This window comes from Octopus sinensis, linkage group LG1, assembly GCF_006345805.1.
Source record: "Octopus sinensis linkage group LG1, ASM634580v1, whole genome shotgun sequence".
Taxonomy (NCBI): Eukaryota; Metazoa; Mollusca; class Cephalopoda; order Octopoda; family Octopodidae; genus Octopus; species Octopus sinensis.
Window position 1 is genome coordinate 183,744,145 of NC_042997.1, and position 22,283 is coordinate 183,766,427.

At 35.6% G+C, this 22,283-nt stretch overlaps 1 protein-coding gene across 2 annotated transcripts; it reads left to right on the plus strand.

Annotated features, from left to right (window-relative positions):
• Window positions 1–2: 2 nt before the first annotated feature.
• Window positions 3–20,718, plus strand: LOC115210396 (GTP-binding protein SAR1b). Of its 2 annotated transcripts, none has more exons than XM_029778991.2 (7): window positions 3–101; window positions 2,020–2,071; window positions 8,434–8,553; window positions 15,219–15,284; window positions 16,131–16,234; window positions 16,857–16,988; window positions 18,768–20,718. In XM_029778991.2, exons 2-7 carry the CDS (start codon window positions 2,029–2,031, stop codon window positions 18,882–18,884), a joined length of 582 nt encoding a protein of 193 aa, XP_029634851.1. In that variant the 5' UTR covers window positions 3–101; window positions 2,020–2,028; the 3' UTR covers window positions 18,885–20,718. The 2 variants fall into 2 exon arrangements, with proteins under 2 accessions (XP_029634851.1, XP_036363465.1); XM_036507572.1 differs by lacking the exon at window positions 18,768–20,718 and adding an exon at window positions 17,481–17,506 and having other exon boundaries at window positions 16,857–17,085.
• Window positions 20,719–22,283: the final 1,565 nt, after the last annotated feature.

Sequence of the window (22,283 nt, forward strand, 5' to 3'; positions counted from 1 at the left end):
CGGAAAATATCGACCAATAAAATTGCTTCGCTCAAATTCACTTCGGTCCTCGCCTACAATTAGTGCAGCCATTTTGTTTTGATGTGCAAACCCAACGAAAGGTAAATGAATTAAGTCGCTTCACAATTTTTACACAGAACTTTGTGGGATTATTTTTTGGGGCCATGAAATAGCTGTTTTAATTCTTGTTAATGTTCATCGAGTATTTCCTATTAATAATTTCGTTTTAACTTAACGCTTTCTCAAATTTATGCTCTATATTAGTCCGATAATTTAAAGAACTGTTGACGTACATATGTATATATATATATTATATATACATATATATCAACAGATGTAATTGAATACATTGAATATATCACTAGTTACCTATACCTTACATATATTTATCTATCTACTCAAAAGAAATATTTAAAGTTATGTAATTATCTAATTAAAATGCTTATGATCATACCAGTTCTTCATCTCAATTGTTTTAAAAATAAAATTCAGCTGTTTCCTCCTCTCTTTTGTTCTCGTTAAATTCAAAATATGACAAATATTTCACCACATAATTCGACCTATCTCTCCTCTTCTCGTCTACGTATGTATTTATACTTCACTTGCAGATAGAAGCTGTACATACGACTTAGGATTGGGTGTCAACTTTAGAGATTGTGATTCGTAACTGGGCGTACGCTAAAATATTTCGCCAATACGTTTATTACTTTACTGAATTATAATCTTTGATTATGAGACATGTTCTTGATGAGCGAATTAGACAAGATAAACGATCAGTTACCAGACTCATTAAACGCAAACTTCTGTTTAATTTTTGGCAAAAGTTTCTTTTCCCCTTCATGAATATAAGTGTCAAAAAATTCATCTTGTGATTGAATTCGTATCTAGTTTTCAACTTTGAACTTTGTATACGTATTTGAGTATCTCTTTTGTTCATGTTAGCTGAGTAACATATAAATTATGGAAATTTAAAGGATTTCCATTCAGTTGTATTTCAAATTATTTTCGGAAATTCCTATTGAAACTAATTATTTTGTGGCTCTCCTTATCTAATCTAAACAGTAAACGAGAATTGTAAAGAACAAAATCTGTTATATGTGAATTTATTATTCTTATCTTTATATATATAACGTTCATAGTTGATATAATTAAATGAATACTTATTACTGTATTGTTAGTTGCTCTCTTCAAAAGACAATTCTGGTGAAGATCGCCTTCGATACTAACTTTTTGACGAATCAGCATAAAAAGGGGAAATATCCCCACCCTACACTGTGATAGTAATGAGTTAAGATTGTTTACAAACAGGTTTAATCGTATACAAGATTGTCGACAAATCGTAAATTGTTATTCAGTCTCCGTTTTACTTATGTCAACATGAACGCCTATCAATTTCATTACGATTAATCTCAATATCGTTTCTTTTACTTTTTATTGTTAATTCACTGTGAACTAGGTTGTATTTTAGATGTGTTTTGCTTTAATTTATGGGAAATTGTTAATTTATTTTAAACAATTATTTGCAGATGATAATTATACACTTCATAGTTATTTCTGTCACATTCATGTGAAAATAAATATCAGTTGCTCAGATGCAACTAGTTTTTAACCAGATTTCATTACCTTATCACACTTCAGATAATAATCCAACTTTTTTTTTTATCATTTTGGCTGAATGGGTTTAAATATTTTCAATTTTAATATATCGCATACTTAAATTTGTGTCAATAAACCTAAATTCTTTGCATTACAGCATTTCTGCAACTAGCTAGTCAACTTCAGTTGTCTGTCATCGTTTAGTTCATTACACATCTTTAATAAAGGTTTCTTTTTGTTTCCGCTAATCCTGTCACGAGTATAACATAAAAAATTCGAGTTATTCAAATTATTAAACTGGTTTTCGTAAATCTCTTTGTACGTTTGTATATTTACTTTGGTATAAGAACTTTTTTTGTTTACATTGTATAATTTTATATTTTATGATTTATATTCATAATTTCATTTTATTTTTACTATTAGGTCTCAAGTATGTTTATGATTGAATGGATTACCAACATCCTAAATTTTATGGGTAAGAAGAAAAAAATACTTAATCATTATGTTTATCAAATTGATGGAGGGTTTAATATTTAAGAATGCTCAAACTACTACCAGTAATAATAGTAATGTGATTTCGATTGATCTCTTTCATTTTACTAATTTATTACTGTTGAGGATAGCTTACTGCTACAGTTGAGTTCGTTTCTCAATAACTGGTATCTTACAAACGAGTGACATAGTGTGTGTGTGTGTGTTATAACCAGAAAACTGAGAATGTTCTCTGTATAGAGTTTAGGTTAAGTGACCAAACAGATTTTGTTGGTCAGAAACCTACAGCAACGTTATATTTTAGAAACGAGACATTCAAATAAAATTTCTTTTGAAGATTTAACAGTGTTCGTGCTTAAAAAAAAATAAAAGCATGTGAACACACACCTCTTTTATATATTAGATAAAATATAAGAGCATAGGAATGATCGTGTGAACAAATAGTCTTTCAGGAGCAAGTAACTCATTATTTTCACTTAATCTTTGCAAGATCTATTTTTACAACTGATCCAGCTGCTGAAAATGTGAAAAATTTGGAACTACTGTTATGATTTATTTCAAGGCTTATATTTTATCAATAAATAAGTACTATTTACCACAGAAGTTGTCATCAGTAGGAAGGGTATCCAGCTGTGAAAAAGCTATTGCCTCCATTAGGAATAAAAAAAAGTATGAATGCAAAATAGCAAGGCTCTGGATGTCAGTTCTTGTTGAATTCAGTTTGGAGTATGATTTTTATTGCCATATTTGACCACCCACTCTTGCAGTGATTCTCAGCATTATGTAACTCAACACCATCTTTTACTGGAATTGTATTTTTACAAACACCCCATCCTTGCATTGGTAATCGAACACATAAATTTTGTGCAGTGATTTATTATCTATATATTCTCATATTTTTCTATCGATCATCATATTTAACGTCCATGTTCTTCCTTTTAGACACTTGCATGGACTAGTACTTCTATGCTAAACTTAGAGAAATTACTAAAGAAAGTGTCAAATTCACCACAAAACCAAGGACTTATATTTATGAAATTATATTTAGATTTGCATTATTGGTGTACATGAATAAAAACAAAATAAAGAACACTACAATTTAAATTTTAAATGAAATACTATTAAGGTTTTGTAACTGATGTTAGTAAATCAAATCCATATGCCTGTATGTGATTATTTTTAAGATTAAAAAAAAGTAAATATAAATTAATTCAAGATACTCAATAAATCCTCATATTTCAAAAACAATATCAACAATTGAAAAATAGTACTGGTTTCAACATTGGTGATTTTTGTTTCTTTAATGGAGTTTCACATTACTGTGGTTCAACCCACATTATTCGAATTTTAGGAAATGTACAGAACACAGATGTCATGGGTGCAAGTCACTGTCATCTCCATGATTGGAGCAATGTCCTCCATAAAATATTTTTTTGTGAAAAAGAAGCCATGACAGATTATATAATCTGAAAGATAAGCTGAACAAGAAAAATCACAAATGCTTATCCTTATATATGAAATTTTGAATTTAGTTCTCAGACCCACCCACCCACCCCAGTCCTACCTTTGTGGAGCACATGTTGGGAACCACTGCTATAAATCAATGTGGTAGTTTATGTAGAGAACTAACACGTGTATATGGTTAAAAAAATTTTTTTTTTAAATCAGACCACTGGTGCAAAAGAAAATATGGTGCAAAATGCGCTTAAGACCACTAAAATGTAAAACCTTGCAAAGAGAATTTCAAATTGATCATACTCACCTAAAATTAAATTCTAAAATAATGTATATCATTCAGTTAAGTAATTTCCCTATATTTTTACTTAATCTAGAAAGCTTAATTTTCTTTTAAAGATCAGTTTAAAACAAACTACACGTATCCAAATGGAATGTAAATTAAATAGAATTTCTGATATCGTGCTTTATTTATCTATGACTGGTATCATTTTAGAGGAATTTAAATTTTGCATATTTTTCTGCAGTTATGTCAAACAAACTTATTTCAATTGAAAATCTCAAGTTAGCAATTCAGTTTTATTTATGTAAAAAGAGTACAATATCTAATATATGTCACGTGATAAATTATTTATTAATGACTAATTGGTTTGTGTACCAGAAAGTTTAGTTAAAGAATTGTAGTGTTACCAGTTTGAAAGCCTCATTATATGTACTAATTATGTGGCATGTTGCCAATAAGTGTAGTTATATCTTAGTTTTTCAGGCAGAAAAATCACTTTATAACTAATTTAAGTTTTTGTTTGTTTTTACTCTAGCAACTTAAATTATAGAATCAAATAGAAAATAAGTGCTACGGTTCTGCTAATCTTGAATTTAAACTTTCCTTTCATACATACCAAAGAACAGTTTAAAATTTTGTGAGGTGCTGGCATGGCTGTGTGGTGTAAAAGTCTACTTCTCAATCATGTGGTTTTGAGTTCAGTTCCACTGAACTGCACTTTGTGTCTTCCACAATAACCCTGGGCTAACCAAATCCTTGTAAGTGGGTTCATTGAACAGAAATTAAATGAAGCTCATTGTACATGTGTGTTTGTTTCTCTTTGTCCTGACATTGTGTGATAGTTGTAAAGAAGCATCACCATCCTACAAGTGATGATATTCATCTCCAATCTTCTGTGTAAACATGTCTGGCCACAGTGAAATATTACCTTGCTTAGAAACAGGTGAGTTATGGCAACAGGAAGGACATCCAGCTGTAGAAAATCTGCCTCAACAAATTCCATATGAGCATGAATAAGGAGATGTTAAAACAGTGATGAGGATGATTAATTCTTTGCTACTTACTTTGTGCCGGTGGTACGTAAAAAGCACCATCTGAACGTGGCCGATGCCAGTGCCACCTTAACTGGCTTCTGTGCTGGTGGCAACGTAAAAAGCACCAACCATTCGTGGCCGCTGCCAGCCTTCCCTGACACGTAAAAAGCACCCACTACACTCACGGAGTGGTTGGCGTTAGGAAGGGCATCCAGCTGTAGAAACACTACCAGTTCAGACTGGAACCTGGTGCAGCCTCCTGACTTTCCAGACCCCAGTTGAACCATCCAACCCGTGCGAGCACGGAAAACGGACATTAAACGATGATAATGATGATGATGAATACATTCAGATCCCATTAAATTATCAGATGTATTTGACCTTGTATCATTTACTAACTTAGGTAATATAAATAATAGAAGATTTGTTTCTATGTATGTGGTCATTACTTGAATATTTTGCACTCATGACTATTGTAATCAACAGTATCTGAAAGAATTCACAAGAATTTTGTTTTCATTCTATTGCATTTAATTTTCCATAAGTATTGTTATTCATCTGATGCATGACATTTTTAACTGTTGATCTACATAATAGTAGTTAACATATTTAAATTAGGGAGCATTAAAATGTTAGAAAATAACTTTGATGTCAAATCATAAGAAAGAAAAGGTCTAAATGCTTTGACACAAAAAATGTGACCTAACTTCAGTAGTTTCTGAGGTACCACAAGCAGACTGACATGCTATCAAACAAGCAAACTTGACAAAGATTAGGAGCAATGGTGGTTAGTGATGCACAGAAAATAGTGGATAGATATTGGTAGGTGTCAAACAATTTGGACATGGGTCTGGATAAGATGGTGTTAAGGATATTTGATGTGTTAGCACCCACACCAGGCATAACTGCAGGGTAAGAAGCTTGCTTCTCAACCATTTGATTCTGGGTTCAGTCCCACTGTGTGGCACCCTGGGCAAGTGTCTTCTACTATAGCCTTGGGCCAACCAAAGCCTTGTGAGTGGATTTGGTAGATAGAAACTGAAAGAAGCCTATTGTGTGTGTGTTTGTAACCCACCATAGCTTAACAACCGATTGTGGTGTGTTTACATCCCTGTAATTTAGCAGTTCAGCAAAAGAGACTGCTAGAATAAGTATTAGGCTTCAAAAAAATAACAAGTTCTAGGGTAAGTTCATTCGACTAAAACCCTTCAAGGTGGTGCCCCAGCATGGCCGCAGTCAAATGATTGAAACAAGTAAAATCTTAAAACAAAGATAAAGATATTGTCTTATACAGTTAGAAGTTTCATTTGTAATAATAATACTATTATTTTTCTCTTCATCTCTTCATGGAGAGACAGAGAAAAATTTCTTTGATTTTGTTCATCTGTTTTTGATTAATTTCATTCTTAACCCGTTTCAGCTTATTGTGTATTAGATGTCACTAATATGCTGGTTTCAGGCATGTTGGAGCTGTGACTCGGAGTAATAAAAGTAACAAAACATACATCCCTTTGGCCAAGTGCTTAAATGAATAATGACCTTATCTTGACATGAACCAACTGGAAATAACTTTTAAAAATAAAAAAATTAAGAATTTCTACTTCATAATCTTTAAAATGTAGCAGTTTTGAGACACTGGTAATCTTTCAGCATAATGAAAAAATAATATGCCAAATCATTTTTTCATTTTCGGTTTAAAATGCCTTTAGAATTGGGTTTTAAAAAAAAATTTTTTTAATTATTATTCTACTCAGGCTTTGTTTGGTGATAAGTCTGCAATTTTGCTTTATCCAGTTTTGTTGAAGTATAATTAAAACTATTAATTGTGGAGATACTAAAAGCCTATTAACTAGACTTACTTTCAAATATATAAGTTCACAAATTATCTTGTCTTTAGTAAACTTCTACTTAGCTATTGCCCTTACTTGAGAAAACCTCATTTCAAATAAGTTTGAGAGTGCATTATAATAGAGCTTCATAATATCCATTAAATTCTTATTCAAATTAATACCTGTCTTAAGAGTTGCAGTACTTGTACTTTATTAGCATGGTTTTCAATGAAAAATTAATCTTTGGATTCATTTTGGCTACACACTTGAAATGTTTATTAAATTCTTTGAGGAATTAACAATCCTTATTACCAGTTTAGGCTTCAGAGTGTAATAAAGGGTTTGTTTCTTTCTACTGGAACAGAGACACTGTAAAGGAAAAGAACCACTAACAACCAAAACAATAACTATGAACATAATAAGAAAATACACTTTTAATTTAGAATAGTAGTTTTCAACTGGGACCCATATGACCCTTAAGGGTCCATATAAGATTTTTGAGGATCCATGTTGGCAAAATAGTAAATTGGGGACCCACAATAGTCTCTTAAGGGGTGATGAAAAAATTTTGCCTTAGATGTATTTATTGCAAGAAACGGCATTGACCTACACGAGTTAATGTATGAAAAGCAAAAAGGGAATTTTTGAAAGAAGTATCTATGAAAAACATCGAATGGCCATGGGTATCCACCAGATAAAGTAGTAATCAAAGGATTTCATAGGTAAATAAGTAATGGTTAATAACTACTGACTTGGACTTTTTTCATATTCAGGTTTCAAAAAACATTCAAGCGAGGTTGTGGCCAGTGATGCTGGACTGGCTCCTGTGCAGGTGGCACATAAAAAGCACCATTTGAGCATGGCCATTGCCAGTACCGCCTAGCTTGCCCTCGTGCCAGTGGCACGTAAAAGCACCTACTACACTCTTGGAGTGGTTGGCGTTAGGAAGGGCATCCAGCTGTAGAAACTCTGCCAGATCAGATTGGAGCCTGGTGCAGCCATCTGGTTCGCCAGACCTTAGACAAATCGCCCAACCCAAGCTAGCATGGAAAGCAGACGTTAAATGATGATGTTTCAGTATGAAATTTATTTTAGACAATGTCAAGCTTAGATGCAATAATATTTATCTCATCACATTTGGAGAGTAATTTGATGGCAAGATCCTTATTTTATTTATGTTGAGTTTATTGAAAAGCTATTGGAAGCAAGGACAGTTTTTAACATAAATTAAAAATCAATATTCTCTAGTAATTTTACCACTGAAATTTTTCACCTGTTCATTGGATCGGGATATTTTTGATGCAGTTACTCTGCTAGTTAAATACTATTTTACTACTGTTCCTTTTCAGCAATGGTTTTGGTACACAGCGTTGATTTTTATAATTCTGTAAATAATAATAATAGTATTTTATAAGCTTAAATCTTGTAAGCAATCACTGTGTAATGACTGAAGAAAATAGTTTAATAATGGGGCATATACGCCCTCAATGGAAAAAGTAGGTTTTCCTGTATTTGTGGGACACAAACCCATATCTATTATTCTTATCTCTGAGTAGGGGCAAACATTTGGTAGAAGTGTTTAATTTCATTTCAATAATGACTTTTGTATTTATGAAATGTTTTGAGATACATCATTAAAATGTTAATTCTCTTGTACAGACATTTTAAATTAAAGCTTGTATAGAGAAACAAAGGAAAGCAAAATTTTCTTTAAAGTATAACTTAGTTTTATTTTTGTTTTCAGGTTTGTATAAAAAATCTGGCAAACTCGTATTTCTTGGCCTGGACAATGCTGGAAAGACTACATTATTACACATGCTCAAAGATGAGCGAATGGCACAACATGTACCAACATTACATCCCAGTAAGATAATCTCATATTCAATATGCATTTTTTTTTATTGCTACTTACAAGTTTATTAAATTTTATTTTTTGAAAATTGTATGTTCTATTTTTATCTTTTTTATGGTAATTGACTTGTTTTCATATATATCATTAAAAATATAAATCATTGTCATCAGCAAAATATTGACGTCATTTGTTTTCATGGTTTGAACGTCATTTCACCTGCTGTTGCAGTCTCTCGTCATTTAGTTTATGTTACAATAAGAAAACTAATTTTCTTGTGGTGTGGTTTCTATGGCCAGATATCTTTTTCATAACCAGTAACTTTACAACATAGACTGGGTGCATTTTATCTTGTTTCCAACATCAGAAAGATTATCTACAAGAGGACTAAAACCCCTCCTCTATCCCATATCATCTTTTTTTCTTTTCTTTTTTTTTTCATGCCTCTACATGGGTTGATTGCATTATGGTTGAGACACCACATCTCTTCATGTTATGCATATCTATAATATATAAATTTATTTCGAATATGGTTAAAAGGGACATTCAGTCAGAGACTGATGGCATATTTAGTGACTATTGTGTTTAAAAGAATCATAATTTCTGGCATAATATAATTCTAAATACTTAATCTCTGTGGTGTAATACACATCATCATCATGTGTAGGTAGGATAACAAAAAAAAATATTTTAAATCTTTTTTCAACTTTCTTAATCTTTATATCCATATTGGTTCCACAGTCCCTTTGAAAAAGACATGGTGGAATAAATGTCCTGGGATATATTGATAATATTGTATTGCTCTCTCTCTATCTATATATATATATATATATCTATATATATATATATATAAACAACCCTCCTCTTCTCAGGCGCCGAATCCCCCCCGTCTCCCCCCCCCCCCCACATCTCCTTCCCAGTTTTCAGAGTTGGCACTATCAATGTTGGTACATTGACAGGCAAGTCTAGTGAGATTGTAGAGATGCTAGAGAGAAGACAGGTTGATGTATGCTGCATACAAGAGGTAAGATGGAGAGATGCTTCGGCTAGGGTCCTCACGGGCAAGGCACTTAGGTACAAACTCTACTGGCAAGGTAACGCGGAAGGTGTAGGGGGTGTAGGCATTCTCCTTGCGGAGGAATGGGTGGATAAGGTCATAGAGGTTGTCAGGGTTTGTGATAGAGTGCTTAAGCTCAGGTTGGTCCTACAGAGTGGCACAGCTATGATTATCTCAGCCTATGCCCCACAAGCGGGACTACCAAATGATCAGAAGGACAACTTTTATGATACCCTTCTGCAGGCTACTTCAAAGACTAGTAACAAGGACCTCATCTTTGTAGGTGGAGATTTTAATGGGCATGTTGGGCGGGAATCGGGTATCTTCACTGGGGTACATGGTGGCTATGGTATTGGCACCAGAAATGATGAGGGAACTAGACTGCTGGAATTCTGTGATGCATGTAACCTTTCAATCTGCAACACTAACTTCAAGAAGCCAGTCTGCCACCTTATAACTTATCAGTCAGGAGACTCCGCTAGCCAAATAGACTTCATCCTCACCAGACAACGGGATGCAGGGTTGCTCTTGAATACAAAGACCCTCCCGGGTGAAGAATGTATCCCTCAGCATAGACTAATCATCAGTGACTTTAAGCTTGAGGCCAGAAGGACTCCAAGAAACAAACCAATCCAGAAAAGAAGGATTTGGAGGCTAAAGAACCCTTCGCATGGTCAGAAATTTAGGGACATACTCATCAAGAAATTTGATGAGAGGGAGGAGGAGCTTCAGACGTCAGACATAGAAGGTAGCTGGGAATTCCTACGGGACAGCTTGTTGAGTGCCACAGACCAAGTCTGTGGATGGTGCAAAGTCCCTTCCAGACCTAGAATTACGTGGTGGTGGAATAGTGCAGTAGATAAAGCCATCTGTGAAAAGAGACGGGCCTGGAAGGATGGGGGCAGCAGGGAACTGTACCAGATAGCCAAAAGGGAGGCTGGGCGGCAGGTATACATTGCCAAAGATGTAGCAGAAAAGAAGAAGTTTGCCAATGTCCAGCGTCGCGAGGATCAAAGAGCTGAAGTATTTCGGATTGCCAGACAGTGTGTCAGAGAAAATAGCGATGTTATAGGAGAGAAATGTGTCCGCATGGATGATGGGGCACTTGCTTTTACTACTAGTGAAAAGAAAGAGGCTTGGAGAAGCCATTATGAAAGACTGCTGAATGAGGAGAATGAATGGGAGGAGGAGAGCCTGCCAAATGTTGACCCAGTAGAGGGACCAGCTACCCGAATAGACAGCTCCCTTGTAGATAAGGCAATTAAGGATATGAAACCAGGCAAAGCCCCTGGCCTATCAGGAATCAGTGCTGAGATGCTTAAAACAGCTGGCTATGTGGGCTATGCCATAGTCACCCGCATTGTAAACCAGGTAGTTCACAATGGAGTCATACCCAATGACTGGTGCAGCAGCACCATAGTCAACTGCTACAAGGGTAAGGGTGATGCTCTAGATAGAAATAACTACAGAGGTATCAAACTGTTGGACCAGGTGATGAAGGTCTCAGAGAAGGTCATAACCAATCTCATTAGGGAGAGAATTTGTTTAGATGAAATGCAGTTCGGTTTTGTACCAGGTAGAAGCACCACTGATGCTATATTCCTGGTCCGACAACTGCAGGAGAAGTACCTAGCTAAAGATAAACCCCTCTACATAGCTTTTGTAGACTTGGAGAAAGCCTTTGACAGGGTTCCCCGTTCCCTTATCTGGTGGTCGATGCGGAAACTGGAGATTGAAGAATGGCTAATAAGGGCTGTACAGGCTCTATACAGAGAGGCTGTCAGCAAGGTTAGGATTGGCAACGAATATAGTGAAGAATTCCGGGTAGAAGTAGGTGTGCACCAGGGCTCAGCCCTCAGTCCCCTTTTATTCATCATAGTCCTTCAGGCAATAACAGAGGAATTCAAAACGGGATGCCCCTGGGAGCTCCTCTATGCCGATGACCTAGCTCTCATAGCAGAATCACTACCGGAACTAGAAGAGAAATTTCGGGTGTGGAAGCAAGGGTTGGAATCAAAGGGCCTTAGAATAAATGTAGCAAAGACCAAAGTATTAGTAAGCAGCAAGAGGTACTCAGCACACATCCCCTCGGGTAGGTGGCCCTGCTCAACCTGTAGGAAAGGAACAGGTAGAAACTCCATAAGATGCACCCAATGTAAGTTATAGACACATAAGAGGTGCAGCAACATTAAAGGGAAATTAACAGATAAGATAGCTTTCATGTGCGGCAGATGCACAGGGACAATAGACACAACAGACACTCAGAAAACAGATTCCATCACACTCCAGGGAGAGAAACTAGAAGTAGTTGATAGTTTCCGCTACCTGGGTGACCAAGTTAGTAGCGGAGGTGGATGCACAGAGAGTATCACCACTAGAATACGAATAGCCTGGGCAAAGTTCAGAAAGCTCCTACCCCTACTGGCAACAAAAGGTCTCTCCCTCAGAGCAAAAGGTAGATTGTATGATGCATGTGTGCGAACTGCCATGCTTCACGGTAATGAAACATGGGCTGTGACTGCAGAAGACATGCGTAGACTTGAAAGAAATGAAGCTAGCATGATCCGCTGGATGTGTAGTGTCAGTGTGCATGCAAAACAGTGTAAGTATCCTGAGAGAAATGCTGGATATAAGAAGCATCAGATGTGGTGTGCAAGAGCGACGCTTGCGATGGTATGGTCATGTGCTGCGGATGGATGAAGAGAGATGTGTGAAGAAGTGCCACTCCCAAACAGTTGAAGGTATCAGGGGGAGAGGTAGACCCAGGAAGACATGGGATGAGGTGGTCAAGCATGACCTCAGAGCATTGGGCCTCACTGAGGCAATGGCAAAGGACCGAGATCTCTGGAGATATGCTGTGACTACAAAGACCCGGGCTGCTTTCTGCAGCAATTCCACATACCCCCTACCCATTCTAAGTACCCCGATCCCCAAAGTACCCCGGACCTCGTTGCCCCCGTGCTGCTGACACGTTAAAATGCTCGAACCGATCGTGACGATGCCGGACCCTCCGGCCCCTGTGCAGGTGGCACGTAAAAAGCACCCAATCCACTCACGGAGTGGTTGGCGTTAGGAAGGGCATCCAGCCGTAGAAACTCTGCCAGATTCAGACTGGAGCCTGGAGCGGCCCCTGGCTTCCCAGACCCGGTCGAACCGTCCAACCCGTGCTAGCGCGGAAAGCGGACGTTAAACGATGATGATGATGATATATATATATATATATATACATATATATATATATATATATAGAGAGAGAGAGAGAGAGGGCTGTATGGTAAGAAGCCTGCTTCCCAACTACATGATTTTGGTTTGCCCCACTGCATGGCATCTTGGGCAATTGTCTTCTACTATAGCCAAGTACTAGGCTTAGAAATAAGTCCTGGGAGCAATATTTTTCGACTAAAACTCTTAAGGTGGTGCTCTTGCATGACCACAATCAAATGATTGAGACAAGTAAAAGAACAAAAGAATATATATATATATATGTGTCGGTGGCACATAAAAAACACCATCCGAGCGTGGCCGTCTGCCAGCCTCGTCTGGCACCTGTGTCGGTGGCACATAAAATCACCCACTACACTCTCGGAGTGGTTGGCGTTAGGAAGGACATCCAGCTGTAGAAACACTGCCAGATCTGACTGGCCTGGTGCAGCCTTCGGGCTTGCCAGACCCCAGTTGAACCGTCCAACCCATGCTAGCATGGAAAGCGGACGTTAAACGATGATGATGATGATGATAATTATTAATAGTAGGGAATATAAATTCCAAGGTAACAGGGGAAAACAAACTCAATTTAGTAATGGTAAGTAGCTTGCTTACAAACCACATGGTTCTAGGTTCAGTCCCACTGCGTGGCACCTTGGGCAAGTGTCTTCTACTATAGCCTCAGGCCGACCAAAGCCTTGTGAGTGGATTTGGTAGACGGAAACTGAAAGAGCCTGTCGTATATATGTATATTTATATATATGTGTGTGTGTCTGTGTTTGTTCCCCCAACATCGCTTGACAACTGATGCTGGTGTGTTTATGTCCCCGTAACTTAGTGATTTCGGCAAAAGAGACTGATAGAATAAGTACTAGGCTTACAAAGAATAAGTCCTGGGGTCGATTTGCTCGACTAAAGGCGATGCTCCAGCCTGGCCACAGTCAAATGACTGAAACAAATAAAAGAGTGAAGAGTAGAGTAAGAGACAGAACCTCCATAAAGTAATTCAGTTAATAATGAAAGATATTATCTATAATAAAATAAAAATTTTTAACATTATACTAAATACTTTTAAAAAAATACACATTAAATGACATTATTATTAATATTGTGCTAAAGATTTCTATACTAAATAATACACGTTATGTGTTTATTTTTAATGAGTATTATTTAGTATAGAAATTTGGTGGCACGTAAAAAGCACCATCCGATCATGGCCGTTTGCCAGCCTCGTCTGGCACCTGTGCTGGTGGCACGTAAAAAGCACCCACTACACTCATGGAGTGGTTGGCGTTAGGAAGGGCATCCAGTCGTAGAAACACTGCCAGATCAGACTGGGCCTGTTGCAGCCTTCTGGCTTCCCAGACCCCAGTTGCACCGTCCAACCCATGCCAGCATGGAAAGCGGACACTAAACGATGATGATGATGAATGTTAGTAATAATATATTTAAATTTATATTTTATTATTGATGATATCTTTCATTAACTGAATTACTTTATGGAGGTTCTGTCTCTTAATTATACATATATATATATATACACACACACATCAGTCAGAGGTTGTTGACCTGTTTAGTAACTGCTGTACAAAATTGCAATTTTTAACATTCTAAATACTACTTTATATTTCTAATGTGTTTATATAATAAAGAAAAACTTCATGCAAAATAAATTATTTATTCAGTTCTACCTACTTTTCAATACCTGGCCACATTATCAGTGTTGTATTGTAGAGTCACTACGTATTTTGCATCTTATCACATATACCTTCATTCAGCCTACCCATCAGTTACCTCTTTCAATCCAGAGCCATCTAACTGCTTTCTCAGTAGCCTGTATACTGTTCTTATGGTTTTTCTACAGCTCCTTCCTGCAACAGTTTACCACCAAATCTTGCTGCTTAGCTTTCTTCTTTCATGCCTCCTCCATTCTGTCCTCCAGGGTACAGTTAATTCCAATAGAATTTGTTGCCTATATATTCAAAATTAACTATTTACTAATATTCTGGTTGGCTGATCTCACAGAAGAATAATAAAAAAATTATCAATCAAGTAATAAAGGCAGAGCTTTTATTAATTCCAGTTTTGTGAAATGATTAGCAAATATTCAGTAGATTTTTAACATCTGAAACCTCAGATCAGAAATTACAAAATTAAAAAATCTGAAGTATTCCTAAAAGTAGACATCTGGTTTTCATTTGACATGTAACTTAATACTTGTCATTCTCTTTCCTCTCTCTCTCACACATGAAATTACTCTTTTTACTTGTAACCATGTGACCATTTTCTCTCTCTTTTTTCCTTTTTATTTTAAAAAATACATAATTTTCAAATTAAAATGTTCTTGACCAATGTTTATTTAAACTTAATGTTAATCCAAATATTAATAACTCTTCATATGTTCATTTTTTGTCTTTAGCGTCTGAAGAGTTAACAATGGGTGGCATGAGATTTACAACATTCGATTTAGGAGGACATCAACAAGGTATTTTGTTTACTTTTGCTCTGCTTTACATATTCTAATAAAAAAATTTTAATGAATTCTATATTTTAGGCTGGAGTCATTTATAAACCTTCAGTTTATAAGATTAATTTCAACCAAAAGTTCTTGATCAAAATCTTATGCCATTGATTCACTTACTGACAAATAAGCTGTGGGATATCAAGCAATTTAGTTTCCCTTTCAAGTTTTTAATTAGATAAGTTATTAACCTACTGATCCCCGTGCTGATGGCACGTAAAAAGCATCATCCAAACATGGCCGATGCCAGCGCTGCTTTGACCGGCTTCTGTACTGGTGGCACGTAAAAAGCACCAACTGATCGTGGTCATTGCCAGCCTCCTCTGGCCCCTGTGCCAGTGGCACGTAAAAAAACCCACTACACCCTCTGAGTGATTGGTATTAGGAAGGGCATCCAACTGTAGAAATACTGCCAGATCAAACTGGAGCCTGGTGCAGCCTCCTGGCTTCCCAGACCCCAGTCGAACCGTCTAACCCATGCCAGCTTGGAAAACGGATGTTAAACGATGATGATATTGACATCACCACTCTTATGGTAACTTCATAGTACAACTTCTACAAGCATACTAAACATTGTTGTTGGGATTATTTTTTCTGTAATTTATCAGACATTTCTTTTCTCATGCTGGCTGGGCACAACATGATCAAGACAGTTGCAACTTACCCATGTAGATAAAGTACCTTTTTCTACAATTTATTTTCTAAGTTTAAGATATATGTTAAGATGGTTTAGTTGTAATATCACTATGAAAATTTACATCTTATTATTAAGTTTTCATTGTATCTATTAATTTTTTTTTCTTTCTATAGTTAGACGAGTTTGGAAAGATTATTTCCCAGCAGTGGATGGTATTGTATTTCTTGTTGATGTTTGTGATAAGGAGAGGTTCATTGAAGCAAAAGCTGAATTGGATGTAAGTTAAATTAATTTGGTTTCTAATAACATAAAATTGTTTTTATTTTTATCCCATTTGAACTTTTGTTTTTGACAATAGTGTTGATATTTATTTTATCCAAAAACAGTTTGTTTGATTGCTGTATTAGTATTGTCAAGTCACTCATGCGAAGACATGCTGTTTGGATTCAGTTGTGCTTCATAAGGTAAAATCAATTTGCTGGAACATGAATTTCGCAAGCAAAATCCAACCTTCTCAACAATGATTATTTGTAGTTGGTATTTTCAGGTTATTTTGCTAATGTCTTTGAGGAGTTATATTCAATAAGGAAAATGCGTGATGGACATCTTTTCATATCAGTTTTTCAGTCACCATTACTGGCATCAATTAAATGTTAACACAGACATGTATTCTAACTATTATAAGAACAGTTTGCATTTATTTACATTGTGATACATTTCTTATATCCAATATTCTGCATTATAATTAGTTTGCTCATTTACTATTAAGTCTCTTAACTGGAACAAATAGGTATGGTTTAAATGCAGAATTATCAAATCTCATGCATAATTTATACATAACCCAACCATAAAGATTAACCTTCAAATTGCATTTTCCTTTCTGTTAATCCTTAATACAGAGTCTGCTGACAGATGAACAAGTTGCTAATGCTCCTATTTTAATTCTTGGTAATAAAATTGATAAAGCAGGAGCTGCCAGTGAAGATGAAATTCGCATTAGTTTTGGATTACATGCTCAAACAACAGGAAAGGTAATATTTTATTCTAACTTTTTTTTTTTATTCTTCCATCCCCTTTTTAGATCTTCCTTCTCAAGACTATACAATTTTGCAATTACTTTGAGTTACATCATCATCATCATCATCGTCGTTTAACGTCCGTTCTCCATGCTAGCATGGGTTGGACGGTTCGACCGGGGTTCTGGGAAGCCAGAAGGCTGCACCAGGCTCCAGTCTAATTTGGCAATGTTTCTACGGCTGGATGCCCTTCCTAACGCCAACCACTCCGTGAGTGTAGTGGGTGCTTTTTACGTGCCACCTGCACAGGTGCCAGGCGGGGCTGGCAACGGCCACGGTCAGATTGGTGTATTTTATGTGCCACCGGCACGGAAGCCAGTCGAGGCGGTGCTGGCATCGGCCACGAGTCGGATAGTGCTTTTTACGTACCACCAGACCAGGGATCCTGGCTGGTTCAATTCGATTTCGATTTCGCTTGCCCCAACATGTCTTCACAAGCAAAGGGGTTAACTTCATAATTCAAACTTTTGAGTTACCATTTAGCTTTTCAATATATTTCATCATTTTCATTGTTTTCCTTACTTTTCTTTATACTATCCCAATTCAGAATTTTCTGTATGTTAAGGTTTTTTTTACACTATATTCTCAATGATTAACAAATATTAGATTAACAAGCTAATATATGTGCACTTTTTGAAATTGGTTATTCATGTTGCTTTTTCTCGTTCTTTGATTCTCTTTCCTACATTAAAATTTCGAGTTTGTGGGTCCCAATCAAGTGGTTTGGGATTCAGTCCTACCTTGTGGCAACTTAGGTAACTGTGTAATACTATAGACTTGAGCCAGCCAAAATCTTGTGAGTGAATAAATCACGTGTTGCATCAGCACAAGGTTTCTGTTTCAATCTTAAGATGGTGAGATGTGCTTTCAATGAGATTTTGTTGCTCTTGAGCAACTGCATAGAGACCTACCTTGTTGGGTTGAGTAAATAATTAGATAATCTGATTGAAGTAGAGGCACCAGCCTAGATTTCTTGGAATCACTCTTTAGATAATCTCAAATATCATCATCATTGTCTAACATCCGCTTTCCATGCTAGCATGGGTTGGGCGATTTTGACTGAGGGCTGGCAAACTAGAAGGCTGCACCAGGCTCCAATCTTGATCTGGCAGAGTTTCTACAGCTGGATGCCCTTCTTAATGCCAACCACTCTGAGAATGTTGTGGGTGCTTTTTATGTGCCACCGGCACGGGGGCCAGTCAGGCAGTACTGTCAATGACCTCGCTCGAATCTTTTTACACATGCCACCAGCACAGGTGCCAGTAAGGCGACGTTGGTAATGATCGTGCTCGAATGGTGCCCTTTTACGTGTCACCGATACGGAAGCCAGTTGGCTGCTCTGGCAACGATCACACTCGGATGGTGCTCTTGGCACCCTACTAACACAGGCACAAGTGCCAGTAAGGCAATGCTGGTAATGATCACACTCGAATGGTGCCCTTTTATGTGCCACTGGCACAGAAGCCGGTTAGCCGCTCTGTCAAACGATCACACTCGTATGGTACTATATTATTCCATTTCATTATTGTATGATTATAGTGCTCTTCAATAAATTCTTTATCATTGTCATTTTGTTTAATGCAAAAAGGATAAAAAAATAGACATAGTTTTGCAAGAGTTTGCAAGTACTGGCTTGTGATTTGGCCTAGATCTTAGCTTATATTATAAAACGGTAAATGACTTACGTTTTCCCTATTTTTCAGTTATTTACAGTTTGATTTTATTTCTTTTCAGGGTACTAGCCCCCGCAGTGAATTGCATGGCCGACCTATGGAACTGTTTATGTGCAGCATCCTAAAACGACAAGGCTATGGAGAGGGCTTTCGGTGGATGGCCCAATATATTAAATGACTTGTGTTTACTTTAGTTGGAAGTGGACTTCAAATAATTAGCCTGTGAAAAAAAAAAAGAAAGAAAGAAAATGACAATTAAACAGGGATTTTGTTTGACAACAGACTGGTTCTAGGTGCATGATTGAAAAAAAGTACTATTCACCCTCCATTTCATAACATGACAGACTCTGACACTGACAGATTTTCCTGAAATTTCCCTTCTAACTTTTTGTTTTAAGTTGCGATGACAACTGGAAATATGCTAATGTTTTGATTGGCTGGTGATGGTTGTCCACTCATTTGCCATGTAGTTGTTCTTTTCTAACAAAACATCAGAATTAAATTAAAATTTATAAATTACAATGCTTTTAATGCATTGTTATTTCTCTAACAGAATTTATGGGATTTTTAAAAAGTTTTTTTTTAACTAATTAAAGAACTTAGTTTAAAATCTAATTTAGCAAAGTTAACGCACTTTTTTTCCTCTGTTTTTTCCTCACAATTTTCTAATTAATTGTGGCTTCATCTGATGTTAAAAAATTTCTATATTTGCTAATATCATAGGTTTTCTTTGAAATACAAATCAATTTCTTACTCATTATCTTTGTTATGGGTATTTTTTTTAATTTGAAATTTGGTTATTCCTACAACCCTTGCATTAATTATTCCAAAGTTGTTTATTTTTCAAATGAATATATATTTATGTGTTAATGATTTTTAATCTTAACTTCCATGAAACTTCTCCGCTGAGATCTGAATTTAAGTTAACATTGAGAACTGTACTGTACTTTCCTCTTTTTCTAAACAATTCAATTATAAATTTAGCAAATTTCGTTTTGATTAGAGCAATTTCCAATTCTCACATTGCTTATTTTCATTTTGTCGTGTGAAAGTGCCTTTGCCAAACTGAATTGACTAAGAATGTTGATTATGCTCTGCTCAATGTTTTGACATGCAACATAACACCTCTTAAAGAAGGTGCATCTGGTTGACAAAACAACAATGAATTCGTATCAAGTGTCTTTTGTATGGCTCTTAATTTGTCAAGCAATCCAATGCAAATATCATGTGATCTTCAAAGGAAGAAAGTATCAGTGTAAATCTCTTGAGCTATTTTCTAGAAACTATTTTTCTTCCTCTTTGAGAACTATGAATTGCTCAAGTGTCTGTTTGGATGTAAATTTATGTAGTTATCTGTATTCTTTGATGGATTTAAAGAGAAAAAAAAATTGAGCAAATCTGGATCTTCAGTAATAATTTGTTTTGTGGAAATTAAAGCTATGTTGTGCACATTCTAAGAGATTCTAATGAAAAGTCAACAAAGATTCTATTTGACTGCTGGCACAAATACAATGGGAGATTCACTCATTTCTTGAGCGATGTGTGGAAGGAGTTATTTTTGTTTCAGTAAGTACTTAATAACTAAATCAAACCAATTTAGGCTTCAAGATATATATCTCTACATCTCAGTACATTTGTTTTTTAAATATCTGATCTGCATAGTTACTAATCTTAATCTTAATTTTTTTTTCTTTTTAGTGTGATTATTTGAGTAAAATTTTAGGATATTATTAAAAAAATTAACTTTCTTTGCTTAATAAATCATTTATATATATATATATATATGTGAATGATTATCACAATTGAGATTGAAATGGGATGGTAACATACTCATTTCCTTCTTGAATGCTCATCTAAATTTTCTAATTTGTTAATTCTTGAAATGTAATTATCTTGAAGTGAGTTTCCCCTCCCCCTTCTTTAAATATTAACTTCATCTACAATGTATTTTCCTGCTAAATGGGGAAAAATTACATTCGAAAGGAATTAAAGTTGATTATTGTTTAAAAATACTTTTTCTTTTCATTTTTTTGATCCCCTGTTCTCTCAAACATATCAGCTTGTGGAAAAGGCATCCTGTTGTGTAGAGACTTTAGAATATTTTTGAAAGTAAATGGCTAAATCTGTGGAAACCTTGACAAAAAAGTCTTGTAATTTAGTTACAGCCCTATAAGTTCTGCATTCAAATCCTGCCAAGGTGGACTTTCATCTCTTCGTGATTCTATAAAATAAATAGCAATTGATTATTGGGATTGATTAAATCAACTATACTCTATTACAAAATTTGTTTCCAAGTTAGAAATCACTATGATTATTAGTTTTATCAGATTTGTTTAATTTTTGGAGGTATAGTTGATGCATCCACATAGCTTTATTATTGTTTATTACTATGGTCAAATAGAGGATTGAATATAGGAATATAGATGACATGTATTTATTATATCAAGACTACCCTTCCAAAACTGTTTTACCTTAATGTTAATGCAATATCACTTCCTGTCTTGATCTTGTATAAAATTACATTTTATACAACCACTGCAGCTCAACACTTTTTTTTTTTTGCTTCCTACACATACATTTGCATAACTCCTCTAGAAATCACAAAAAGACTCAAAATTACTCTTACGCTTCTACTGTTGAAGAACTTTATTACATTGAACACTAGACTATAGTGATTGCTGACATCTGCTTTTAGGGTTTTTTTAGTACATAAGCTAGTTAAGCTGAACAATACATTTTGAGATAGAACATATATTCCATACCTATATTCCTAATGGCTCCAGAAATCCTTATTTTATCAGCAATTTCTTTTTGGTATAACATTTTCTGACCTTTTTATCAAAAGGAGCCTGATAAGAAGCCTGTTACCTCATTCATTTGGATCCCAGCAAGTGTGAGTTGAATATATCAAACTCGGAGTTCTCTAAATCTGGAGAGTATGAAATACAAAATTTACTGATACAGGTTTCTTTTGTCTACACCAGTTAGTTTATGCAAAAATTACAACTCTGCCCAGTTACTTCTCAAATTTGCCTATCCTTAAAATTTCTCTCCTCAAACCCTGATTCCTATGGTATAGCTAATTTTATTGTGTAAACCCTTTTATTATCTTATACTGCCTTTGTTTCAATTAATTTTTAAAGTAATGAAGAATTTAGTAAAATAGCAGTCATTATTAACCTTTTAGTTACTGTATTTATCTTGAGTTGCTCTCTCTTTCTTTCAATTACTTTAAATATAACAAAGGATTTAGTAAAATAACTTAGTCGTCATTCAGCTGGTGTTAGGAACATAAATTGTGACTAAGGTTTGGTGGAAGATTTTAATTCAAAACTTATGAAAACAAGACATTTGTACTCGGAGCCAGAGCCGGTTTCAACCGAGTTGGTAACAAAAGGGTTAAGCTTATATTTGGAGAATAAGTTAACATGAAATTTTGATGGATGGCTATATGATCCAAAATCAAGACGTTGGTATCAAAAAACCAGAAATTCTCTCAGGTAGTTTAATATCAAATGGGTTAAATTAGTGAAGCTATTCCTAGTGCATTGAGAATATTAGTAGAGTAAGTTCAACT

What these genes read in the sequence shown, in the direction of transcription:
- LOC115210396 (XM_029778991.2), top strand. Translation starts at nt 2,029, where the DNA reads ATGTTTATGATTGAATGGATTACCAACATCCTAAATTTTATGG. An exon ending in CAACATCCTAAATTTTATGG is followed by an intron (nt 2,072 to 8,433) that starts GTAAGAAGAAAA and finishes TTTTGTTTTCAG; the next exon opens with GTTTGTATAAAAAATCTGGC. An exon ending in TGTACCAACATTACATCCCA is followed by an intron (nt 8,554 to 15,218) that starts GTAAGATAATCT and finishes TTTTGTCTTTAG; the next exon opens with CGTCTGAAGAGTTAACAATG.